The sequence below is a fragment of the Leptosomus discolor genome, chromosome 18, assembly GCF_034619465.1.
Source record: "Leptosomus discolor isolate bLepDis1 chromosome 18, bLepDis1.hap2, whole genome shotgun sequence".
In the NCBI taxonomy this organism is placed as follows: Eukaryota; Metazoa; Chordata; class Aves; order Leptosomiformes; family Leptosomidae; genus Leptosomus; species Leptosomus discolor.
In genome coordinates this window covers 10,764,858-10,792,006 of record NC_141408.1, presented here as the reverse complement: position 1 = coordinate 10,792,006, position 27,149 = coordinate 10,764,858, and the positions used below count along the sequence as shown (strand labels likewise).

At 55.4% G+C, this 27,149-nt stretch overlaps 1 protein-coding gene across 4 annotated transcripts in view; it reads right to left on the bottom strand.

The window, feature by feature from the left end:
* SMG6 (SMG6 nonsense mediated mRNA decay factor) overlaps positions 1–27,149 on the bottom strand; it is a 114,564-nt gene that overhangs the window by 58,509 nt on the left and 28,906 nt on the right. For all 4 annotated transcript variants that reach the window (XM_086475471.1, XM_086475472.1, XM_086475469.1 and 1 more), the window contains exons 10-12: positions 26,174–26,319; positions 839–955; positions 139–313 (exon numbers count right to left, since the gene is read on the bottom strand). In XM_086475471.1, the coding sequence (XP_086331597.1) occupies positions 139–313; positions 839–955; positions 26,174–26,319 (438 nt within the window). The remainder of the gene's footprint in view (positions 1–138; positions 314–838; positions 956–26,173; positions 26,320–27,149) is intronic.

The following is a 27,149-nucleotide window of genomic DNA, read 5'->3' as shown; positions in this document are numbered from 1 at the left end:
CCCCTGAGCATTGAGCCTCTCCTGGGTGCTCAGGTCAGAGCGGCACAGCTAGGAGTATGCATGAGCGAGGGGGAAAGGTGGCACAAGGAGCCCAGGGAGGCGGCAGACACCAGAAGACAGACCAGAGAATTCACGTACTGTTTGGGGAGCTCAAGAGAGGTTGGAGGAGGATTCCAGGTGTCCGGGTGGCCAAGCATCCAGTCTGACCAGACTTTCACACTGGGCAGCAGCTCCTTCAGGTCCTGGGGCAAGGCAGAGACCTTGATGTCGTCGTCGTCCTCCTCATCCTCCTGCTCCACATCTTGTGGCTGAACTGCAAATACAAGACGCGAGAGCTGAAGCAGCTCACTGCAGCCTGGAGCCAGGCTCAGGCAGGCACTGGGGATGCACGACGCAGATCGCAACATCCCAGCCTTGGATGAACAAGGGAACAGCCACAACCCACAGCAAGCACAAGGATCAGTTCTCCCTACACAGACTGACCCGAGGGGCAAGCCAGGACGTCTGTGATCCCTTTTATTGAGCGCAGTGGGGTGCCAGTGCGCCAGTCATAGAGTTAGGATTCTAAGAACCCAGTTTTGGGAAGTTTCCCCCAATAGCTGGCAGAAAGCGTGCCCTGACCCCATCCCTTTCTTCCAAACGTTTCTGCCTGCACATATCAGAGGCTTTCCCACCAGGTGATCCAGCCATAACCTGGGTAGAGCTTGGGGTGCTAGGGGAGAATCCCAGCAGAGAGGAAGGGGTGTACAAAATAGCAGGGAATGAGGGCCAGAACCCCCAGGCTGCCTTGCGGGCAGCTACGCGGATCCTGCTGTGGATCCTGCTGGTAACCCCTTACCTTGCACGCATTCCCTCAGCAGGTTGGTGCACCTCCTCACCAAGAGTGCAAACATGGAGAGCCCCAGGGCCGTGGCCTGTTCCTGGATGACAGAGCGGCAGTCTTCAGAGACGCACTCTAGGAGACAGAAAGAGGGTTCAGCAGGGAGCAGGTCAGATGCTCCATCACGCTTCACCTTCACAGCCTCCCTTTCTGCAACCCGCACAGGGCAGGAATCTCTGCAGGGGTGGGCAATTCCCCAGGTCACATCTGCCCTGAACCCAATTGCTCCACATATTGAGGAAAAAAAAGGTGGTGAGTAGCCGCTCTGGAGCGGGAAGAGGCTGCAGTCACACTGCCCACGTCATGCCCGACCCCACCTCGGTGCTGAGCCAGCCTGGCCTGAGCCAGCACTCACGGCTCCCAGCACAGAAGCAACTGCCTGGAGCTGATGCCTTCCTCTGAAGGAGGGGGGTATGTTTAAGTGTTAAAAGGGTAATTAGCTGCATGTTTGATCTTTGTCCCTGCTGGAGTTTTAACCTCAGCAGCTGAGGAGGGGGCTCCTCCCGTCAGTTCACCAGTCACACAACAGCTTGTCAAGAGAACTTAATTGAAGCTGTTACTCAAGTAGATGCCACACGACCACAGCTCTTCCAAACAGAGCCGGCTCGGAGTGTGAGAGCAAATCCCCCCGGCACATCTACACCCAGCCAGAAACCACTTCTGAGGCTGCTGAGAGCAGCGGGGAGCTGGCTCTAGGGAACTGCCTGGAGCTGGGCGTGGGTTACGTTCAGCGAGACCGAAAGCACTGTGGGGCATGCCAGGCTGCCCGCGCTTGCTCAGGCACTGCGCTGCCTGCTCGCTGATTTTTTAAGCCTTACGGGTAGCCTCTGCCCCCCGAATCCCCTCTGCCCTTCGAATCCCCTCTGCCCCCAATTCACATCCTCCCCTGAGATGGGGGGGGGGAGCACCTGGCCAGGGGCTTGCCCAGAGGGAGGCAGGGAAGCGCTTTGAGGGGGGGAACGGAGCTGCTGCCCAGCAGGACTGGATGCACCCGTGCTGCTCAGGGGGCTCCTACCAGCCTGCGCCGTTTGCTCTGGGCAGGCTGCTCTGCCGCAGCACCTTGCCAGCTTGCACGTCGCCTGCTGCAGGACCAGGGCTTCCAGCCCTCACCCTGCGGACAGGCAGCCACCGTGAGAAAAGCTGCTGCAAGCCAGGCAAAGCATTTACACACTGACTGCAAACACGTAGGTACTGACTCCAAACCGGTGCCCGTGCCAGCAATGCCCCAGCGCTGGGATGGGGAGGGAGAGCCCCTGCAGAGCCCCGGCTCCCAGGCACCTCCGCCGCAGACGTGAGCATCAGCTGGGCGTGGGCAAGGAGAAGGTGTTGGAAGCTGAGCTCCCCTGATGTGGCAGACCAGGGATTTTGAGCAAAGGGCAAGAGGATTAAAGCAAGACATTGAGACCCCGTTTTAGTCAGGGCTAGCAAAACACCTGAGGTGCAGAGAACAAACACTGGGTTTTTAAGTGCAAATTATTTCAGAGCAATGGGGTGGGAGGTTAAGAACAACCAGAAAAAGACTAAAACACAACTAGCAAATACAGGAAAAAAATGGGAGGGGGATCTGTAGGCTTGATCTGACCATCTCTTAGAGCTGCCAGTGAGTTCAGCACCCAGAGGGGAGACCACTGAGGGTAACCCAGGGTGGCACTAGAGGCGCCTGGTAGCCGAACGAGGGTGCTCTGCTCCCAGTGCCAGGGCTGAGCCGGTGCCACAAAGCAATGGTAGGAAGTGCTGTACTGCAGGGGCTGTCAACTTCTGGAGGAAACATAAAACTAAAGATGTGACCACTCTGGGACAGTAAATCTCTTTCATGAAGCCTTTCCCACAATTAAGAGTGCTAGTCCCAGTGCTCTGGCCACAGTTCAATTCAAGAAATTACAGTTGTCTTCCCCACTCTCCCTCCTCCCACATTCAGTGAGATGCTGGACTCCCTTCACTTCTTGTCTTAAACGGGCACACGACAAGACCATGGCTGTTGCGCTGCCACACCTCGGTCTGGCGAGTCTCCAGGGTGGCTGAAAAGCTCTGGGCATTTCAGCAAGCACCCCTGGCACTTTGAGGGCGCAGCAGCCCCGGGACTCTGGGCACTGCGCTCAAGCCAGACTCACAGTCACCCCCAAACCGGGCTGGTACAAAAGCTAAGTCTTCCCCCCCAAAAAAGGCAAAGCTTAAAGGCTTTCTTGATGCTGATTGTCACCAGCACTACACAGCCCTGATGCCTTTCAAAGACTGGCTCCAAGCACTCTGCGATGGCCATGACCAGGCCTGGTACCAGGGCCTCAGCCCTTCCCACTGCCACTGGCAGCTCTTGTTGCAGGCCACAAGTTCCCCAAACTACATTCAACAACCAAAAGAGGTAAAAACGTTTCTTGCCCGTGAGCTGTCACAGGTACAGCTGTCTCCGACGTGCTCACTCAAACCGAGCACAACAGCGACAGCTCCATCAAACATCTCGTATTGCTACAGACGTGAACCACGTGCCCACCAGCTCACACCCAGTTTACATAAAGCCACGGTGTTTCGACGTACCGCAATGATGCTCAGCCCCAGCACGGCCTGCGAAGCTGCCCACTGTGCAGGTTAAGAGGAACAGGACACCCAAATCTAAGGGTCCTTTCCCCGTGGTTCCAGCTCAGCTACTGTGGGCGTTGTCATCTCATCATTAAATTACACAAAACTCCCCCAGTCCTGAAAGTTCATTCCCCGGCCAAGCTTGTCAGCGTCATTTCAAGGAGGTTCCCCCAGCCCAACAACTTTGCAGGGAAGGACAAGCATCCAGGTGGGTGCTTGTTCAAGACCCATGAACATACACCAGCACTCCAGCTCCCAGCCCTGCCAGCAAAGGCTCTCAAGAGCTTAATTGCAGGACAAAAGAGGAAAGAACCATAAATCAGGAGAAACGTTCTTTTTGTGCCTTTTCATCACTTTCCTCGGGAGGCAGCTTTCACTGAGCTGGGAGCTCAGAGCCAGTGGTCACAACTGCGTAATGCAGAGGCTGTGGTGCAGCAGACCCCAGGCTTCCCCTGGCTGCCCACACCACAGAAGACAGTCAAGGGTACAATCAAAGGGCAGAGCACTCATGAAACGGGGGTGTTTAGAAAGAAACGAGTGTTTTGAGTGATGGACAGTAAGGAAACTAGCTCTCCGCACCCACAGCAAGGTCTCTCGTCCACACCACAAAGTGTCTGAGCCTATCCTGGCACTAAGAGAAAAATATTTTGTAGAAGACATGCTGAAAGGGGGGTTGGAGCAACGAATCTGCTCTGGAGCCCACAGGGCGTCATTACCTCCGAGCTGAGCAACAGTCTGCGCTGCTGGTAATGCACGACGCATCAAGACACAAACTTCATGGAAAGAGATGTTCTTGGAGGCTGGAGGGACACTTGGGTGATTCCTGTCCCTGCAGCTGAACAGCACTAGGATAACCTGGGGACACCGGCTGCCACAGACCAAGAGCAGGCAGAGAGATCCTGACTGCCCAGGTCAGGGCAAACCCTGTAATTCCCAGATCTGTTTCCCCAGATCCACCGTGGGTGCAGGAGAAGCAGAACTACAGCATCAGGTCATGGGCAATCCTGCATCCTAACCCTGCAGGCAGTCACCAAAAGCTTGGTGCCAGAGACATTTTCAGGTGACACTGACGGCATCCCATCAGCTAAAGCCGTCACAAACCCGCACTCCGCTTCCTCCCCTGAAACCCCAAATCAGGCTGTCATCAGGCAACCCTCCTGTACTCACACCCAGCCACGCCACGCAGCCGGGGCACGCCGCGGAGGTGGTCAGGCAGACTACGGACAGGAATCGCTCACCAAAGCAGCTGCCACGAGGTCGTGAGCCCCGCGGTGGTCAGAGATGCGGCTCCTCTGCGCCACCGGCAGCCGCAGCAGCGGCGCTCCACAGCAAATCATCCAGCACAAGACCAGGTTGTGCATCAACCCCCACACCACGTTCCCCCTCCACCTTCACCCCTTGCAACCAGGCAGACGTCCCTGTCAAACTGCTCCTGTCACGTCACCTCTCAGCTCTCGCCTGAGCAGCCAACCCTGTGAACCAGCTCGCGCAGCCCGTCGGGGTTAGAAATGTCACCTTTCAGCTGTGCCAGCACCATCAAAGGTGCTGGGGGGCGGCGGAGGGGGGCAGCAGAGGGTGGGTAAAGCTGCCACCGCTACCTAAAGAACCGCTTGTTAAAACCACAGCCTAAGGTCAGGGCGTCAGGACTCGCAGCATTTGCAGCCAAGACTGACTCAGGGTAACCCTGTCCCCTCGACCTGCTGCACCACCGCCCGCTGCACTGACAGCCAGCCCATGGAGCCACGCTGCAGACACGGCAGGGAGCTGAGCCGGCCTAAAAATCCATCGGCCGGGAGCTTTCTCAAGCCGGATCTGCTTCTCAGTTGTTTGTAGCCCCACATCAGCTACGCCAGCAAAACTCTGAGGTATGTGCAAGGCTGCACAGGCCTAGAAGGGAGCAGGCAGTGTATTTTAAAGCAGGAATATCATCGGACACTTTGCAGTCTGAACCAATAGCCTGGGTAATTCGCATTACCTCGCGCTTCATAGGCTGAATTTGCTCTGAAGATTTGTCCTTCTGTGGCCAAAAAATAAGCAAGAGCCCTGCAGCCCTCTGCAAACCCACCACAGAGGTTAGGGCTCCAGATGCTGGACCAGCGAGTGGGACATGAGCTCTGACAGGCTTTTTTGCAGGCAGGGTTTTGAGCACCGTGTTATTAAGCCTGCCTGACACTAGTCACTCATAAGACCCTTTTTCCAGTTGGCTCAGACTTCAACTATCGGTGCTGAAGTTTCCATGCCGGGTGTCTGTCTTAGCCCGAATTCTTCCGGAAATCTTTAGCCAAAACAGTTCGGCTACTTGTGAGAAGGAGGCTAGGAAACAAGATAGAGGCTTACCCTTGTTAGAAAAAACCACTTACAACCTTTTCCTTGAGCTAATCTAGCAACTGCAAATCCTGGAAAGGGGAGCTGAGATTTTGCTGCAGAATAACCTTTTTAACAGAGAGTTTTCCTGTCCTACTAGAAATCTGTCCACACTTGGCCAAGCTATAAACATCTGAAATACAGCAGTTTTTCCATATTCAACAGGAATTCGTTTCAGCAGCTAAAAACCTTCTAAGATTTCACCTCCCTGAGCATGCTCCATCTTCCTACCTCCCTTACATCTAACCGCCCTTACACCCAACCTGCATTACACTCAGCAGAGCAACTGCCCTGCTCCCATCCAGCATGCAGGGACCTCCAAAAAAACGTTCTTGTGCTAGTCACTGCTGCTTGCTGCCAGCTGGAGATTGGACCCAGACTCCTCCAACTGGCACCCAGGCTATCTGTTCTGAAGCAGAGCCCAAGGGCAAGAGGAGGGAAAGGGGATGGGATGGAAAAAACGGGAGCCGATGAGCATCAGACTGTGAGCGCAGAGAAAAAGCAACTGGGAGCCAGGGACGGGCAGTTTTCCCGAAGATCATGAAAACCCTGTGAGCTGCAGAAGAGCCCTCCTGTTTCTTCGCATGCAGGAACGAGGGTTTATTTCTCCAGCTGGGTACTGGTCTGCACGGAGCGCTCGTTCTACCAGGAGGCAGTTTCCTTTGCAGAGAGCCTGGGGAACGGGGCGGGTCGGCCAGCACGGCTGCCGCAGCGCCCTCTGCAAGCATCTACCTGGGCTCTCAGCTGCGTCCACGCAGCTTTGCTCTGACCCAGCCGGCAGCAGGATCCGACCCAGGCTTTCTGCAGTCATAAATCTACCTGCTTCACAGGAGAAAGGGTGCGTGAGGAGGGGGGAAGAGAGAGAGAGAGACACGGAGAGAAAGGAGACTTTTGTAACGGGGAGAAATTTGTGTTTCTCTGAGAACATTATATTCATGGAAAACATAAACCAACTGTCGTCAAAGTCGTCTGAGCTCAGGAAATGGAGCGGCCGGGAGAAGGCTGCCATGTGGCCGGATGTTATGTATTTCTAATTAGTGCTATACATCTTTCAGCAGCGAGTGTCCTTTTGCTGGGAAACACAACGCGCTGCCCTTGTTATTGTAACTGTCAGAGAGTGCTTAAACAGATAATCTCCAGGAAAAGTGATAAACACATCCCCTTTCCCACTAGGGTGTGCAAAACAGCAATGCCAAACCTCTATTAGGGCAACACAACCAGCCACAGGAAATGGGAATGGGAAAAGAGCAGGCGATGCAAGCGACAGCCGCCTCCGAGGAGAGGGATTTGCTGGAGGAAGCTTCTCGCGGCCGCTCGAGTGCCATGTGCCGAAGGAAATCCTGCGAGGGACAATCAGGGCAGAGCGAGCGCAGGCCACGTGGCCTTGGCCAGGGGGGTGCTTGCAGGGATGGGGCAGGGGGGCTGGAAGTGAGGGCTCCCAGCTGCTCCGCTCCAAGCGTGCTCTAGGCAGCGGTGGAAGTGAGCTACGGCAACCCCCGAGCTCGCAAGCAAGCAGCAGACATGCTCCTACATCCATCCCAGCTAACACAACACACGGAGTGTTGAAACTTTTGCAGTTAAAACACCACCAGCCAACAAGCGTTAGAGTCTCAAAGGAGACCAGATTCCTTTGATTCAGGCAACCGGACTGCTCTAGCCAAGGGTCGGGAGGACTCCAGCGAGACAGTTTCCATGCTGGCCTCCCCATCCTAACCTGAGCCGTGGCTCCGGGCCGGGGAGCCTGGAGCGACGCCGGCAGCAGGTGGCCCCAGCGCAGGCAGAGAGAGCAGCAGGGATGTGCTTTGCTCCTGGGGAGCAACAGCTAAACCCACCTTCCCTGGTGACAGGGTAAAGGACCGTACACGAAGGCAACCAAAGGAACAAACGGGTCTCCGGATACAATCCCGAGGAGGACATAACGGGCTGGCCAGGGGACGCAGGAGGAGCTCGGTGAGCGCGGGGCCGCGGGGAGCCGTGCTTAAGGCACCCGGCTGACGTGTCAGCAGCTCGGCAGGACAGACAACTGATTCACCAGCCGGCTGCTGCCCTGCGGGGAAGAAGACAGAGGCTGGTCACCTCCAAGCTGACACCACCTGAAGGCAATTCGTTTGCTCTCTCACCGCTCAGACACAAGAGTGTTTTCCCTGTGAGTCACCCTCCACCAGACGCAGCGTTGGCAGGGCTATGGGGCAGCCCACCGGGATGGGGCTGTCTGCAGGAAGCCGGTAAGGAGAGCCGTGCTGCCGGCCCAGGCAGCTGGTCCCACCGCTGCTTGCCCACGGTGGAGACAGCACACAACCCATCGGGAATATAAAGCAGTGAAGCGAGAGGGATGCTCACAGCTGCGGGGCATTTCCCCGACACCCCCTCGGAGAGGACCTGTGAGTCACGGGCACTCCCAGCTGGGAACCGGCGAGTCACACATGCACTCATCTGCCCCTGAAAAAGCCTGGGAACCTGGAGGCACTCACTCAGCCCTGGCTAATACCCTGTGCAAAGAGCCTGGGAATGATAGGCAGCTTTCCTGGAAAGATGCTCCCCAACTCTGAATTGGCAGGCAGCAGACACAATGGCAGTCCCAGCCCTCCCAGCGCAGCCCTGAGGGCGAGCTGAACGCCCCCACCTGCAGCACACAGGGCTGAATCCTTCCCAAACTGACCTCCGGATTGCAGTAATAACCTGGATGCCCCCAATCCACCTCCCGGGACAGACCTCTCCCTACAGAGAGGCAGGAAGGCACCAGGGAGGAAGGGGTCCTGGCCACAGTGCCGAGGCACACAGCAGCACTGGGGAACTCGCTGCACGTGTTCCCAAAGCAGCCGGGGCCGCCCAGGAGCCCACAGCTCCCTCTGCTCCATGCTGAAACCCTGTCCTGTCTGAGGGAGGGAGGGAGGGAGGCCTAGGAGGTGAGGAATGCTGGGGGGCCTGGGGAGGATGGAGCAGCTCTCCCTGTGGAAGCCATTAGATATTCAACACTTCATTTGTTTCCAGCCGTTCTGGACTGCAGCGCTGGGCTCTAGGACGGGAGGCTCTTCTCTGACGTAACCAGGAAGCAGCTGCAAAATTAAGGAATCCCTCATGACATCATAAAAAGGGTCGATGGTTTACAGGGGAAGGTATAAAAATTAATGACATATTCCCACCCGAAGCAGCAAACCTGCCCGAGAGCCACAGGGGAAGCCGTGCTCTGCCCGACACGAAGGGGCTGCCTGCCCAGGACAGCTCTGTGCTGCCAGCTCGCTCCGGCTGATCCGTGAGCTTGCCTCCAGCTCTGACCGACCCCAAGCCCAGGATCCAGGCACAGGGCTGGATCCTTGCACCTGAGGTGCGATAACCAGCTCAGTATATCCTTCCTGACCCCAACGAACACAGCTTGAGGCTGGGCAAGGGAATGACTTTAGATGGCTTGCTTGTGTGCTCGGGACTGGCCAGGAGTCACTGACAAAGAATATTACTGTGAAGTGACTCGGGGACAGACAGTTATTCATTTCTATGGGGAAGGCAGACACGCACACAGGGTGTCCCAAACACCCCAATTTCTGCAGCTCTGGAAGACCAATGGGTCCTGCAAAAGGAGGCTAGGGCAGCGGCATACCGTCCCTCCCCACCACGCAACCCAGGCTAGGACAGAAAGAATGACATTAGCCTTGAGGACAAGCACAGAGCCATTTCCACTTGAAAAGGGAAAAGGATAGTGGTTTAAAATTAACTGCAGCCTTTTCCAGGAAATATCAGTGGAAAGAAGCAGCCATTTTTAGAAATGTTATTCTCAGAAATTTCCTGAAAAGACCCATCAGTCAAAACACAAATTGAAGCCATTTCCACTTGCACTAAGCAGCACTTCAGAGCTCTCCCTCTGCGCTTGGGGTGCCTGATGCAGCCGGCAGGGCCAGGACCCTGCTCTGCACCCCTGTCCCCAGCGAGGCTGCAGGAGTCAGTTTTGGATGCGAACGCAGTGTCAGAAACACTCCTCCTTCCCAAGGAGGCACATGCATCCCAGTTTTCACCAGCCACATTCACTCCAAGACTGACAGCTACACAAATTTGACCCGTCTGGCAGCTAAAAGGCTGGCAAACCCAAATGCATGTAACTCCTGGCTAGACCGTAAGAAAGCATGTCCCTCCAAGCTGGCAAGCCAGCTCACCAGCTCATATATACAGCTACAGACCAGCCTAGCACCAGCTGTCTCTTGCTGCGGAGGGAATATTGCTATAGGACGCATGAGCTGGATGGAACTGAAGTGGCTGCAAGGGTGAAAAGAGCCCAAAGGCAAGCAGGGCTCGGTACGTGCAGAGGGCATCCGGACAAAACAGAATGCTGCACCAAAAGAACTAAAAACGCGGATGATGGAAATGTAAAAAGGCATTAGGGGCACTGCGGTGAGGCAGGACGATGCAGCCCAACGCAAGAAAACCCCTGACGGCGTATCCTCTGTCTGCACAGATCTTTCATCCCTCCTTGAAGGAGCCAGCTGCACAGCCAGAGCCCTGAACCTCACCCCAAAAGGGCCAGCGAGGAAAGCAGGCTCCTCAGCACATGTGCTCGAGGGAAAGTGCTGCCATGGGAGCCTGGCTCGGTGCTACGCAGCAGGCATGGCAAGCTGCTACTAGCATCCCACCCAGGAGCTGCGTGCGCCCAACCATAATTGTGTCAGATGTTATTTACAACGGGGGAGGAGGTGTGAACAGGGCTTCCCAAGAGATTTACTCCAGCCCCAAGTGAAGTTTTACCAGGACAATCGCAGCAAATAAAAGTCAGCCTTTCCCACCCCACCCCCGCCCCCATCCCCGTGCTGGAGGTGGGCATGTCTTTGGCAGCAAATGCGAACAGACAGCCTGGAACATGCCTCCTCTGGTGTGAACCTTGGTGAGCGCTTCAAGCCTGGAGTAAAAGTTAATGAGAGAAAGCGCCTGCAGACAGGCGCATTCGGAGAAAGCAGCCTTTGATGGGGCAGGAACAGCAAAGTGTGGAGCTTCCGTTTCAACACATTCACTCGTTTGCTGCTCTTCTTTTTACAGCTTCCTGAGGGACCAAAGCGCCAGGCTGTCAGTTTGCAAAGCAAAGGCTAAAACGCAAAGCAAAACCCATGCCCCCTCCTCCCCAACTCCAGGGAGGCAGTAAATCCCCACGTCCTCATCAGATGCCTGAAGGCCTGAACTATCTCCTCACCTCCTGCACCGGCCCCTGGCCACCTCCAGCGCCTGCTCAGTCCCTCCAGCCTCCCCAGCTGATGCCAGTGGCACCCCCAGCACCAGGACATCCCTCTGAGAGAAGCACAGTCCAGCCGCTGTGCCTACAGTGAAGCTTACCTAACACTTTCCATTATGAGACCCTGGTTTTAGCTCCTAACAACTTTGCCAAACTTTAACCATTTAGGCTGCAACCCTTCATGCCAAAAGCTTTCTTCGAGCTAAATTTATTGGGAAAATTTCATCTACAAAGGTTCAGGCATTTGCCAGAATGAGGTTAGGGAAAATATATTGTTCTTCTCAAGTTAAAAATTCTTTGACTGTTTCAGTGAAATCCCTAGCACCTTCACACTTCGGAGCAGGAACCAGAAGTTTGGCAGGAGACGGTGGCAGGGTCTGGGTGTGCCTTCTGCCACCTTCAACCACCGCTGCTTTGCCAAGGCGGGGGCCTATGGAAATCTGGGTGCTCACTGTCAGACAGCTCTCACGTGCCACTCCAACCGCAGCAGCAGCTGGTTCATCTGCTTGGAGAGGCGAGGGAAGAAAGAAACCAACCCAGGTTAAGACAGCGGGGAGGGAAAGGCAGGTAGAAAAGGGGGCCAAGGCAGCACGAGCTAGGTGATCGCGCAGCAGCCCGTTTTCCAGGCCCCCACGCTGCTTTGCTGGCACCGCCAGCGGCTGCTCACCCCCAGCGCCTGGTGCGCACGGAAGATAACAGCCCTGCTTCCAGCGTTCCTGCTGTGGCAGAGGCTTGTGTGGTGAATCTAGGGTTACGTGCCAGCTGAGCATCCCAGATGAGGTCAGTCCTGTTCCACAGGGGAGCTCATTTGTCTAAAAACAATGGGAATTACACACACAGAACACCAGACCTATGCAACCTCAAGTTAACTCCGTCACACTTACACATTATAAGGTAGTCCTAACGACATATCACTTTTTCTCCCCTCAGCTTACCATTTTCGGTCAACACAGAAAATTAACAGTCAATGAAGACCCTCCTGCAGAGGTTTCTGACGTGCTGAAACGTGCACGTATTCAGTAAGGCTGAGGGCTGCAGGACACTGTGATGTTTTGGGGATTAAGATGGCTCAGCACTACGCTGGAGAACTAGATTCTGTCTTTGCCTTGGTGATGAACTTCCAGGGGGATCCAGAAGTCACCTTAATCACTCTCAACACACACGGTCAGTATTTGCGCATCCCTCACTTGTTGGCTGGCCATGGTGACACGGAGGGGATGAAATTTGCAGACACTGGGCAACTCTGCTTTGAATAGGAGTAAAGGCAGTTCCTGAAGAATTGTGGTTTTAGGAGACTCCATCTCCTGTGTTTCAAGGTGAGCAGTCAAAAAAATAGAAAACCTGTTATTTTCCTTAAGCTCAGTTCCCCATTTGTATACGTTAGAGATACCATGCAGAAAGACATCCAAACCCGAGATGCTTTAAGACAGAAGCCAGAGTTTACGCTATCCAATTATTTGGAATCTGAACCTTTCAGCTCTTCCTATGCTCCGTGGGGCACCGAGCAGGACGATAACAATCAGCGACTTTTCTGGAAAACTCCCATGTGAAGGGAAAGGAATGTTACAACCAAAAGAACAACAGGCAAATTGAGGCCAGGATCTCTGCCACGTCATCATCTTGTCCATCACAGGAGGCCTTATCTGCATTACACCGCACCTCGAGCGCATGGAAGTGCTGCTGAGCACAGGCTTCGAGGCTCACTCTGTTTGCAAACAACCCCTCAGAACGGTACTTGCGAGGATACAGCCAGATTCACCCACCCGACCTCTCGCGGTAAACGAGGGCTGTGGTCTTCTGTGGAAATTTGGAAAAAAATCTGCTCTGAGTGGTGCCACGCAAAGGGAGGTTCTCAGGTGTCAAGCGAGCGGTTCCCTACGGGAAGGGCCGAGACCACAGGCACAAACCCACAGCACGCAGAGAAACCGTTCCAGGAAGTTTAACATCCGAGCCCCCGTATTAGAAAATATGATCTCAGCGCTCCAACAACTTCCATGTAGCCGGAGCCTCAGGTCCCAAAACCCCATGCAGACTGCAGCACGCGCCCTCTCACACCGGCTATGGAGCCCCCCCCGCCATGGGACTCAGTAACTAAAAAGCCTTAACCTTCCACATTCATTAACAGAAGACAGAGTGGTTTTACGCCAAATTCCTCTTTTCCCCTGCGATTTGAGATAGGATTGGCATGACCGTGAAGTTCCCCGCAGCTACCGTTGCTGCACCGTTCCCAGCAGGGCCATCCGCAGGGAAAAGGCTGCGCTGGAGGGCGGCGGGCTCAGTCCCGGGGTGCCCCAGCACCCCTTTCGTCTGCTGCTGCTACGTCTCCTGCCGGGAGGGTGCGAGGGAGCTGCGGGCTCCCATACAGCCAGCGCCGCTACGTTTCCTGCAGAGATTTGAAAACCTGTTGCAGTTCCAAAGCGAGCTTCGATTTCACTGTGACCAGCAGCTCAGAGACTCATAGTTACTATACAGCCGAATAAAATATTTTTTCATAAATTTAACGCCAGCATGTCTGTGTTTGGAAACTTTGAAAATCCATGTTGTATGGTTTACTGCACTGGAAAAGGTGCCAACAGAGTTTCAAAGGAAGGGAAGTGTATAACTGTTTCCTTTCAAATGCATTTTCCAATGGGATCCATTGAGGGAAAAGGCTGGAACTAACTAAAACATTATTAAAAACTGTTATGAAAAGAGACAGAGAGATGGAAAAAGATAGACAAAAACTCCAATACACAGCCGAAAGGGAGGGAGGGAGACAGGCAGCAAGAAAGGGGATATGGGCAGAAAGACACTTTGGGTGGGGAAAATGGGGCGAGACGGGGAGTTTTAACTGGCAGTCACCCTTCGTGGTTTCATATTGTTGCAGATCAATTGATCAGGATTTCAAGTGCTGCTGGCCCGGTGGCACAAGGCGAACCACAGAGTTGGCTGCAAGCGCAGCACTTGCGAACTGCTGACCTTCAGTTTTAAAACCAAAAATATTCTTTGGGAAACAGTTACACCAGGTTCCAGCCGGGGCTGCCAAGCAAAAAACAAGCACTACTAACCTGAAGTAACACCCCCATCCCTTACACCAAAGCAACAACCAGGACTAATAACCTGAAGTAACTCCCTGGTCTGATTCACCCAGCAGTAACCGAGCGTGACATGTGTGCAGGGGCTTGGCTCTTCCTTACTCCCTGAGTGGAGCGGTTCATTCTCCAATCGCGGACACCAGCCGTCGCGATGAGCGCGCAGGATACGAGCAGCGGCCGTCAGGCTGCTCCTGCTCCGAACGCGCTGCCCGCATCCGAGCTACTCTAGCGAAGTCTATAAATACCAAAGCGATCGGGGCCGTATAGCGCAGTCACAGCCTGGGTCCAAAACCACCTCCCCGGCCCCAGGCAGAGCCCTGGCTTCGCTGCCCCGCGAGCAAAGGGGGAACCGAAAGGGGCTGAAAACATACATTTCGCTAAATACTTCAGTGCCCTGGATATCAGGAGGCTGCCAGGGTCGGGGCCCGACCAGGGCTGGAGCCGAATCTCTGCTGCTCTGCCAGGCTTCAAAGAGCCAGGCTGGGGGTGGGCAGAGCTCGGCGCACGCCTGCAGAGCTCCAGGCCTGTGGTTCTGCGGGGTGTAGTAACCGTGGGCTGTAGCACACATGTCGAGGGATGAGGGGAAAAAAATAAACAGACAGACAAAAGAATGAGGATGCTCTGCCAATTCCAATTGTGCAGCTTTTATTTTAAATGCTTATCAAGCTGAGAAAGAGCAGAGTTCTTGGAAAACAAGGTTTCCTTTCTTCCCATGCCAGTGTCAAACACCCTCAAGGACGGGTATAGCACAGGCGCTCGCTGCCGGCCGCCCTCTCTGCAGCAGCCACCATCCCGTCCCATCCCATCCCACCCGCCTCAGTCAGGGTTTGCAAGTAACAGCCCTGGCGTTTCTGGTAAAAAGATCCTTATGAATTTTTATTTTATTTTTTTTTATTAATCTCCAATCTGGCTGGGTTCAAATTATGGCCAATTACCCACCAACACTTCTGGCTAATAAAATAAATTTTTTACGGGCCCTAATTACTGCTTTCGCTGAACTGCTCTACAGGAAGCCGAAAAGGCTGCGGCTCTCCAGACGGCAGCAGACAGCAAAGCGAGGCACCCGCGAGTAAAGCGGCGAGTGACTCAGAGGAGAGAAGCTGCTGGAGGGGGGAAGCGCTCGCGCCTGGCTGGAGCGCGAGACACATCAGTTCATAAAACGCTGCGCACGGCGCTCCGGGACCAGCCTTCAGGTCCCCCGGCAGCCGCAGCACCCGCTACCTGTGACGCAGGGCTGTTCCCGGGGGCCGGAGCGACGGCCGCAGCGTTCCGCCGGGTATCTGCGGCCGCGAACCGGTGAGCAAATCATCTTTGGAAAGGGCTGCATCAATCCCGCGCGGCAGGGAGCCAGAGCCGCCTCCCATCGTGGCGAGGGGGACTGGCCCCCCGGATCGGGGGTCCCACGGCGGCGGGGGGCAGAGAGGAGGTGGCAGCTTCTCAGCCCTTTGGTTCCCTCCGTTACAAACACAGTTGTAGGAGGGAACCAAATGGAAGGCGACAGAGCAGAAAGGTAGAAAACTCCTCCAAAAACGCAAAGTATCCATCCTGCTCCCAGCTACACACGTGCTCCCACCCGGCAGCACAGCGAGAGCATGAAAAAGGAGCAGGAACCCACTCGGCTGGCGAGCTCACCCTTAACCCACCGCTCTGCGCGGCGGCGGGGGAAATGGAGCCGCTGCTCTCAGCCCGGCGCGCGCCGGCAGCAGGGAACACCCTCCGTGGCAAGAACGCAGCGGCAAAACCACCGGCCCACGGCGCGCTGCCGGCCCACGCAAGCCCGGGCTGCTGGAGTCTTTCAAAGCGGGGCTGCCACGCAGGTATCCAGGCTCAGCTGGGGAAACGCAGCTCCGCGAGATTGATTAACTATTTTTTTTTTTAATTTTTTTTTTTTTTTTTTGGTCTTTCTTGACCAGGATTACTTTAATTTTCGAGGCCTAATGGAGTCCAGCTGCGATGGGGAGGCAACGCTGCAGTAGTACAAAGACAGACCTTTACACACCAGTGCAAACTTGTACAACATTCAGCACACACACACGCGCGCGCGCACACACACACACACACACACACACACAAAGCCCTATAAAAAGGATGCACTGCAGCGGGATATTTTTAGTCTTGACAATACAGCACTAAAAATACGACTTTGCTAATACATCACTACAGAAATATTCCCAGTGTCCATTCAGGAACGGTTTAAAACATTTATTTTTGTTTCCTTTTGCAATGGTCAGAGAGGAGGGAGAAAATAGAAACTCATTGATAAGAGGAAACGAGAGAGACATGAAAAATTGAAAACTACCTAAAAGCTCATGGAGAGGTTTATTTTATTAGTTCTTAATAAATATCTTGCAGATTTCCTCAGGAAATACACCAGATCACATGTAAAATAGTTTGGTACTGATGTCAACTGTGTCAGCATATGAAATCTATTAGGGTGAAGCCACAGCAGGGTGATCAGCGTGCTGAAAAACTGCACGGCACTGAGGCAAGGGGGGGCGGGGGGAATCTCACGGCCCTTCCAAATTCTTCGAGAGGTAAAAAAGTCAGCCAAGACGCAGAGAGAGAGAAAAAAAGATCCCACATCCTGCTTTGCGCTGCCAGCAATGTGAAGTGCCCAGAGATTAATTCTATGTCTGGCCTGGAAATGTGACTTTAAAGCATTGGAGGGAGAGGGGAGGAGGAGGAGGAGGAGGAGAGAGGAACGAGAAGGCCAGGCGAACCGGGACTGGCATCGTGCCACCGACACCCCCCCCCCGCCCTCTCCACCAACCCCTTCCCAAGCCGTGTTTCAACGTAGACAGCAGTAAACCCCAACAGACGGCAGCTCCGGGGGCTGCCAGGGCCTCGCACCAGCTGGGGCGCGTCTCCCGCTCCCCGCGCAGATGGGACCGAGAGCATCACTTCCGCTTCTTCGCCTGCTTTTAAAGGCACACGAGTCCATGTGGCGGCGTTTCGCCGCTCCCCGCCACGGCCCCGCGCTCGGTTGGGGCCCCCCGGGTGGGATGAGCCCCGCTCCCCAGCACCAGGCATGAGGTCTTGTCAGACCTTGGCTCTTCGGGCCCCGCTCTGAAAGGTTTATGCTGTTCCCAACCCGCCTTTGGCAGCCGGCGCCTCCGTCTCCGTGCCATTACCCGGAGAGCAGGCGCTGCTGACGCAAGGCTCCCCTGCTCCGCTCCCGGGTCCGGCGGAGAAGCACCGGGAGTTCACCGAGGCAGTGTCAGGGGACCACACGCTCCAAGGAGGGATGGGAGAAGGAAGAAAGCCCGCAGCCGAAGCTGGCCCTAACAGGAGATCTCCCTCTCACCCCACTGTGACACGCTCCTCTCTGCCTCTCGTCCCGCCCCGAGAGCGCACGCTGGAGACCTGTGCCAACCTCAGGGACACACAAATCACTCGTGCCCTCGCCGCGCCGCCTACGAGCCAGCCCTACGGTCATGTTAACCACAGCCATCACAAGCCACATCAATCAGTGCTAAAAATGACCCATCAATCAGTGCTAAAAATGACCTTTCAATTAGAGAAGGGACACGTACCTTCAGTGCTGTCACTCGGCCAGGGTTAAACTGTCCCAGTCCGGACTGGCTGTAAGCTGCACTAAGCATCACGTTAGCCAGGGTGGCTTCCGAAGGTCGCACTCAACAAGTCCTCACCTTCCTCCTGACCATCGATTCAGCGCAGGCAGAGCCAGCGCCGTGCTGCCAAGAACCTGCTGCACGGGCACGCGCACCTCGGGCAGACCCTGATCAGGGAAAATAAAAGGTCTCCATAGGCGAATCTCCACGGGGTCCCCTCCGAGCTGCAGACGCACTTGGAAAGTAGAAACACAGCCTTAGCTATGCCGTTCCTGACCTCAGCATTAAGGCAAAAAGAGACCCCAACAAGCCCCCAAGGGGGCTCGCTCCCAGCTGAAGCTCCCCCCAGCGCCAGGCACCCAATTCACCGAGGGACCGCAGAGCAGATGGAGGCAGGATGGAGCTGGCGGGGGTCGAGCCTGCGGGGCAGCTCCCAGGAAGGAAGCTACCCTCACCGAGCTGGCAGGCTGCACCTGAACCTGCACAGGGCACGGGGCAGGCAGCCCTCCCTGCCTACACCTGGCAGGCTATAAAACAGCCCCACAAGCTCAATCAGGAGTTTTACAACTTCACAAAGCACCATAATTAGCCTAATTATACAATGTTCTCGCAAAGAATTAAACAGAAATACAGTAATTGACTTGGTGTTGCTTAGAAGCAGGAGGAAATCAAAGGCGCAACGCAAATTAAAGAGTCAGAAACATCTCTTTAAAAGCGAGAGGATTTCCTGTCACGCTGCAAACATCTAAAGCTTCACCAAAGCCGCTGCACCTGGTGCAACCCCACTCCAGCTCCCTGGCACCCCTCTTCCTCCACCACCAAAGTAGGGGTGAGGCAGAGGCCCGGGACAGCTGCCGCAGGCACCTCCTTTCTTGTTTTACAGCAGGACGGACGGACACCGCGTGCCAGCGCTCCATTTCCTGCCTTTCTTTTTATACAGCGACGCTGCTTCTTCATCGAAATAGTGGTTTTGTTTCAGCATTTGCAGAGCTGGCCCATGCCTTGGTGGCACTGCAGCATGAAAGTCCCTCCAACCTGACCTCGCCTGTCACCGGCTCTGCCCTGACTTGCTGCTCAGCCTGCCGAAGCTTGGCTGTAAAGCAGACTCGAGCTTTGTGATTACAAATCACTTCCCCTCTATTTGCTGCCCTGAAATGAGATCTTGGTATCACCCTGCGTTTGGTGGAACGGCTTCAAGGCAGACGTAAGGATGTGCTCGTGTGACAGGCAGGCTGGGCAGAAGCTCCCATCGAGCTCATCCGACACTACTCGACGGGGACTTTTGCTGCACTTGGGTTGGAGGGCAGGACTGGAGAGTCTGACACAGCAGCAAGCACTCAGTTTCACTGGAAACCTCTCCCTTCCCTGCCACAAAGCCCTGCTTGATCTTTTGCCTCCAAAGCCAGCATCTAGATTTCAGAAACCTGAACTGCGAGTGGAAATTCCCTGCAGCGCGTTGATTATTGCATCTCCTGCTGGCACTTGTGGCAAGGGGAAAAAAAGTCACATGGCTTTCTGGACACACGTTTCACTAAGGAGTCTTGCATCAGAGGGCAGAAGCCAGCAGCCAGGAAAATAACTCCAATTACGGTAAATAAATCCCCAAATATGTGACAATCTGCCTTTTAAACAGGAAACAGAGGGGAATAAGCAAAGGAAGACTTTGGTCTAAACATTGCTGCCACCAGCCTCAAGAGCCCGAGAGCAAGACTCTAAAGACACATCTGGGCCAGAAGTATTTTACCTGAACTTTGCTGATGTGTCTCAAGTCCGAGACAGCTTCCTTCCCTGAAAGGAAAGGCGCCGACAGTTCCCAGCAACTGTGCCAACCGCCAACGCTCCCAAGCGCTCAGAGGAGAAACTCTGGAGGGTCATCTGCCACCTCCGGACACGTCCGTGTCCCTCAGGAGGCTCAGCCATGAGCAAGCAGCTCAGCACAGGAAGCCACGGGGCTCCTGAGATGAGCAACGCAGGTATCGCCCCCGGCGCCACTTCAACCCTTCACCCCGCTCGCCCGGCCAAGGTCTGGGCCGCGCCGGGGCACAGCGAGCAGCAGAAATCACTCAACAACAGGATAAGTATAAAAGCCCTTTGTGCAGGCAATGACATCTCGGCACCTGCTTGCCCTAGAGCCTCTGTGCGAGCCCAGCAGCACGGGGAAGGAGGGACACCAGTACCAGCCAGGCCCCCCTCTGTGTTTCCTCTCCTGGTTACAACCCAAACCTGAAGTGAGTAAGAGCAGCAATGGGAAGGGAGGGGAAGGATGAATTTAATGTCCAATTCCTCCAAAATTAAGGCCTTGGGAAGCGTCGCGTCTCGCTAGAGACAGCGCTACCCAGTCGCACAGGGAAACGGCACACAGCAACCGCCAGGTGCACGCTGGTGATCTCAGTATAGACACTTCAGTCCACGCTTGCTATATGACGACCAAAGCCCCAGCACGCCAGAGAAAGCCAGTTGCAAAACTGCTCACCTCCACCCTCCTTGCATCAAGCGGGCTGCATTTGCATTACAAAACCGAGGTGGGGGGGAACCTCAGGCTCTGCTCTCCACTGGGCACAGGGCTGCAGGTGCCCAGCCTCCCCAGGACACAGCCCTGCAACACGACATCTTCATCAACCTCCCAGTTGTGCCCAACGCTGTCGTGGCCCACAGAGCTGCCTACTCGAAGGTGCCAGCTGGACGCTGGTGAAGTACATATTTACCATGCGAAGAGGGGACTTCAGAGAAAAGGACACAGCTCTGCTCCCCAGACAGGGGAAGATCAAGTTGCTGCTTCTGCTATCTACAGCCTGAGGTTTAAGCTTTGTCTTGTACCTAATTTTAAAACTCCACCAAACCAAGGCAGCCATCCACAGCACTGCTTTATTTTTAAACTCAAATGCACTAGACTCCCTTGCGTTCGACTCGCAGCACCTTTTGTCTGCTCCAAATATGTAAGATGTGGTTAGAGCTTCATGAGAAGCCATTGAGATGCGGCTGCAGCAGAATAGTACATGCTTCCGACGAGTCTTTTTCTGATGCTGCAGGTAGCTCTTTCAGCAAAGCTGGGTTCGAGTGTCAGAAACAAAACGAGAACCCTGGAGATGGCCAGAGTTGAGGTTCTGCTCAGGGCAGACACCACCAGCCTCTGCAACATCTCTGGGGATATTTTAAGGGTTCACGCTTTAGCTTGCAAGCCAGAGCAGCTGCGGTCAGCAAAGCGAAACACACTCCATCCAGCGCAGGGCCGTGCGCAGAGGCAGGACAGCAGCGGAGCAGGCTGCTGGTGACAAAAGCACAGGCTGATTTCGGGGGGTCTTTTGGGTTCCATGCGCCCTCCCCAACCAGACTGGCGTGCTGAACACACATGCAAAAGGGGAAGCCCTGTACCTGCTTAGACATCGCAGTCAATTTGCACCAACCTATGGATCCTTTCCTGTGTCTGTCAAGAAGTTTTGGGCAAGATCAACATCTCCGAAGTTGGTGTAGGTCTTCAAAGAGCAAGCAGGACCATGCACGTTAGCAAACTCTTGCCAAGGCTGTAGTTAGTGGACATTCACGGTGTAAGGGCAGTTCTCTGTGCGCCAGGCAGAGTATCTCTACACCTAGCGGCACGTGCGGTATGGACCTACTCTGCACTGCTCTGAGGACACTGGTGTGGCAGTGCAAAGGGGACAGATGCTGCTCGGACTGGGATGTAAATCCTCCCTTTCTGCGCGAGCCTTCCAAGTTTCCCAGCCAACCCTGTCTCCTGCCCAGAAAATCCACCCGCCTTCCACTCGCGAAGACAAACCTGGGAGGGCTGTGAACCAAAGTCCAGCCTGACCCCGCCATGCTGGCTGCCCTCTTGAACCCTCCCCACACCCCACACGCGCTTTGGCAGTGGGAATGCCGCTCCAAGAGCGGATCTTCCCCCTCATCCACCAGCCTTGGCAGAGCAGATGCCCTACGGGCTTGGTCACCCTGCCCTGCCGTAACTTTCCTTCTGGTTGAAACACAAAACCACTTTCCCACTCCTCAGCGAAAGCCGTACGCTTGGCCAGAACCTCCCCGTGCCTCTGTGCCCCGACTCTGCTCAGCCCCGGGGGATGCAACTCCAATCCCTACATGTGCTGAGGATGCACATATGGCAGCCCCCTCCCCTCTCCACTTCCACCTAAGCCCGACCTCCTAACAACCTCCACACGGCACAATGCGACCGGCCCAAGAGTGCCAGAAGGCATCCAGGTGCTGCAGCCTGATGCTTCACACCCGCAGCCAGGCAAATTTGCTGGGATTTCCGGGAAGTGTCTCTAGGGTGCCCCGCGCTGCTGCACCCCCACTTTGGTGCGCGCTTGTTTGGAATGCGGGGCCGTCGGGGGGGGCGAGAGGGGAAGTTATTCTGGTGGTGGCCTATGAATAACATCCAGTGATTTATAGGAAGTATAATCCAATAATACAGTAAAATAAAACAGTGTGTCTGAGATGGGTTTGATTCCAGGAATTATAAAACAAATTATTAAAGAGAGAGAGAGAGAGAGAAAGAAAAAAAAGCCTCAGAGAGGCCAGATCGGAGTAAATTGGGCACAGATGGGCTGGGAGGGGGTTTCTCTCTCTCCCCTCACCGAGATGCCCCTGCCGCAAGCACGGCTTCAATTAGTCTTTTCAGAAACCAGAGTTTTATTTCCCCAAATTACAGAATTAAAAAAAAATTAAAATTCTTGGAGTGTTTGTGGTTGGGATAAAGGGATCCAAGCTTCTCTGTAAGTTCGTTGTGCAGATGGCTACCAAACTGTTAAACAGGCCACCCTACAAAGGTCCCGCCCCAGCCGGAGCCCAGGATGGCCCAAAACATTGGTAGTCACCTACCTCCCGTGATGGAAAGCTCCAGCCACTGCTTGTCTCTGCCCTGTAGAGTGCCTGTCTCTCTCTGCCTCCCTCCCCTGGGTGGGCCCACCTTGCCCCATGGGTTTGAGGTCTACAACAAGCTTTTTCACACCTTGAAGGCTCCTGACAGGAGGCAGCCAGGAGGTCAGAGGGACCCTTGCTGGCCCCACGCCTGCCCGGACAATGGGGAGAGCGGCTCACTCCGAGGAACACGCCGGTTGATGCCGAACCGCGGGGGAAGCGCTTCGTGTGGGAATTCTTTGGCTTCCTCTGTCAGAGAAAACAACAGACCCAATCATCCACCTCCCAGGGTCTTCCCAGCGCTGCCCAGCTGCACAGGCAGCTGAGACCAGCTCCGGTGCGCCTGGTGCTGCCCCTGGGGGACAAGCACAGCTCAGCCGCCTGCACTGGGCACAGGCTGCGGGGCTCTGCCCGCACTCACCTGAGCACACGCTGCAAGGGCTGGGTAGCCGTGCGCCGCAGCGGTGACCTGTGTGGGAGGAGGCTGCGAAACGCCACGTGCTGCTCACAGCTGGCGGGCTCTGAAACCAGTTTAAACACCCCAGTGCACTCCAAAAAGTCACCCTGTCAGAAGTGCACACGGTGACCTCGCACAGACCGAGTTACAGAAGAGTGGCAGCCGCTAGGAGCCAGAGATGCACAGGAGGAAACATCACAACTGCCATATGGGGGACACATGCTGGGGCAGGGACACCTGGAGGGATCGTGGCTGACCCACACCACAGCAAAAGAAAATGAGTAAAAGGCAAAGAGCAGCAGATATAAACTGTCAACGGACAAGACCCCAACCTCCTGTGCTGCCTGTTGCCTCACTGAAGGAATTGGGACAGAACGAGCATAATCTACAACAAAAAAGGGGGAAGCTGAGCCTGAGATAGGGCAGGATAGGTGTTTGCTGTAAGCCCGAGGAAGAGGGAGGAAAGGTGTTTATTACAGCATTTGATTGTTCAAGCTTCCTTTTTCTCAATACCTGAATCTGTGATTAAAAGCTTGTGTTCACGAGCGTAAAATTTTGTGCAAGTTCCCCATGTCAAGATTGTTTTGCTGGCGACGCCGCCCTACAACTGCCAGCACCACTGGATCCCAGCACGAGGGATTCATTAGACACCAGACACGGGGCAAGCAAGCAAGTTTACAAGTTTCTCAGGAATAGCTGGGGCTCCAGAGACCTGGAAATACATAGCGGGGGGTGGGGAGGGAGCAGCTATCCCCAGAGAGAACTACCCCCGGACAGCAGGGAAGAAAGGCTCTCAGACAGACCTCCCTCCCTGGCCCCAAACCCACAGATCTCCTCCCGCTACTGAGAGCTCGCCGCTGAAGGTCAGACAGGCCCATGCGATGGGAAGGACACAGACACGCTCTGATCCCAGATTTGCAGAAGGATTTCAGTAGGAGGAGATCTCTGGAGGTCGCTCGGTCCAACTGCAGAGTTAGATCCAGCTCTCCAAAGCTGATGCAGCCAAGCTCTGACTACAGCGAGCCCAGCTTGCGGCTCCTCAGTAACGCTTCCTGGCAATGGGGATGCAGGCAGGGTGGGACTGCTCCCTGCACCCCCTCAGCCTCCCCCATGCCCACAGGGGCGGATCAGCCCTCTCGCACCCACTCCCGCCTCTGCCCATGCTACTGCAACCCAGGGAGGTGACTCATGTGCTGGGAAATGGAAACCCGCACCTTCCCGACAGCCGTTCCTGCCGTATGCTCCAGCCAGTCCTCTGCCCACAGCAGCCCACATGCCGGGGAAGGAGCCAACACCCTCACTCTGTGCTGGGCACTGGTAATAATTCAGCAAACATTCTTGCTTGCCTTTTAAACTCCAGGCCCTTTGCCTTTTTTTTTTTTTTTTTTCTTTTCACCCCCCTTCTGCACCCAGCTCTTCTCAATATCACAGCGTCGGCACCAAGCCCAACCCGGGCTGTGCCAGCACTCAGCACACAAGTGCTCGGAGACCACCAGGGCACTTGCGCTGACAACAGGATTTGCTTTGCCAACAATATTCGCAGGGAAATTTTAGGGTCACCAGAGCAAGGAGCCCTCAGGGAAATCCCCGAAGAGCGCTAGGCATCAGATGGCAGCCGCGGTGCCATCCGACCTGCAGGCGTTTCAGGAACACTGCCACCTGCTCTGCGCACAAGCCTGCAGTCCCCAGCAGGAACAGGTTCGCTTTCTCCAGAGATCCGAAAGCTGGGAGCAGCTGGCAGCTACCCATGCAAGAGGCAGAAAACTCCGAGAATACTTATTTTTCACAGGAGATAAAAAGCGCTCCCTTTCTGTCACTCACAGACATCCACAACTCTTGCTACGGATGGAAGAGCGGAGTCCAGTGGTCTGAGAGCTGGGATCGCTTCCAGCTCTGCCACAGGGGCTTGCTGTACAGCCCAGACAAATCTCTTCCTCTCTTTACCACCCGCTCCTGTCTGCGGCACAGACACCGCTATTAATGCACCTACCGGGGGGCTGTGCAGAGCCATGTGCTCATAATCCTAAAGTACTTTGCAGCTCAAAGATAAACACGTCGTCGCTGGTTGGCACCTAGCGGGCAGGAGGACAAGGCTGCCTTGCCAGCAGGACTGACAGCTCCCCCAGGGCTTCCCCCAGGAGAGGAGGGTGCCCACGAGGCTGGCCAGGCAGCAGGCACAGCACACAGGAGCCACTTCCCAGCCCTCTGGCTGACGTTGGTTCGCTCCATCAGCTGACCCTGGCCACTAACCACCAGTCTGACAGGTGGCCAACTGGCTCACGAGGGAGAAATCTTCCAGCAGCGGCTCTCTGGGGCTCAGCCTGATCGCCCGCACGGTGGCTTTGACTGAAATCTATCAGCTGGAGGCCTCCACCTTTGGGATCTAAATCCCAAGCCACTGACACACAAAAACGCTGCTTCCTCCCACCCAGGGAGCACAGCCCCATCCCTGCTGCCAAGCACGCAGCTCAGGCAGACCCAGGTACTCCCCACCGTGTGCGTGTCAGGGGGCCACAGGGAAAAACACGTTCCCTGGAAGCTCCATTTCAACCTCAGTGGAAGACACTCTGGTTTGGTGGCCTCTCTGCTGACCAGTACCTTAAACTCAACAACGGTAGAGACGACATAGAGCCTCCTGGGTGGATGGAGAAGGCGAGGGGAGGAGGATGAATAATACCAGACCTGCTTTGTTCTCTAGGTGCCTTCATACGGGGCGTAGCCTCCAGCCTGGCCTTTCAGAGAGCGGCGTCACATCACCCAGCCACTCGCACAGACACAAGCGGTCACGGGCAATGCCACCCTCCCAACGGCCAAGCCCTCTGAGGTCCTCCCAGCCCTCCTGGTGCCAGCACAGGCACTGAGCAGGGCCCAGGCTAAACGCTGGGAAGGCAGAGCCGTAAAGTAGTGCCCTCCTCCTGCGCTTAATGACTCAGGCTCCGGGGAGAGGAGATGCCTCCTCACTCCTCGGACATCTCAGCCAGCTCCACGGAGGCCCTGCCAAGGCCCCTTTGCTGTCCCTACGCACGCTGATACCCCCAGGCATCCAACCACCACTCCACCTTCCCCATCTGTCTTTAGCTGGTGGGTCCCCCCAACCCTTCTGCCCAGGAGCAACTCGGCCATACAAAGAGCAGCCGATCCCCAGCCCGGTTCCCTTCAAGCAGCACGTGGTACCTTTGGGCTGGGAGTTGTACACTGCAAACATGTTGATGGCCACAAGCTGGAGCATTCGGGTGCTTCCGATGGGAGGGGGGCTGTGCTGCAGCAGGACCTGGAACTCCCTCAGGACCTCCTCGGCCACCGCAGGGAAAGTCTCCATCCTGCAGACAGAGAGAGAGTCTGTAGAGCGCAGGCGACAGCCCCGGGGCGCAGGGCGGTCAGTCGGCACAGCTCACTCAGTGTCACATCTCCCAGGGAAGAGGGACTACCCCCTGGGGTGCTGTCTCCTGTCCAGGAGCCGTGGGGGAACGAAGGTGCAGGCTGCAACAGAAGCAGCTGAAGCCTTCCTTAGAGAGGGTAGCGAGGGATTGCTCTGTGACCGACAGGCAGCATTCCTTTGGCAGGAAAACACGGCCTTTATGAGTCATTTCTGACCAACCATTTTTTTCTACTGACTTCTACCAATCTGGGAGGGGTGCCAAGAGGCCAGCAGCTCACTTGGACCAGGAGCAGCCCATGGGACTCCCGAGAAACCCAGGCTGCAGCAAACGGCACACACTGGTGCCACATTGCGGATGTGGCAATTCCAGTGCACTGAACGTTAGCCAGAGCGTGCTTCCTCCAGAAAACCCAGCCTCTCCCTGGGCTCCTCACTGCAGGATCAGATCCCATGGCACCGAGCCCCAACCCCCCCAGGCTACACACTCCCCAGCGCTGTGATTGAGCCCCTAAACTTCATCACTTAGAGCCCCACAGGACAAGGACTCGCAGATTAACGACCGGCCTCGTCTAGCTGCTGGAAACGCCAAAGCTGGAGCTGATCCCCGCAGCACACAGAGCTGCTGTCGCTCATCAGGACACAGCAGCCAGCGGCTGCAGGGCCACGGCTGGGGATGGGGTGCGCTTTCAACACCGCTCACCAGCCGCCCATGGAAATCTGACACATTTATCCTACTCTTCATCTGGCATCGCTAAGGGAATGAGCTGAGGT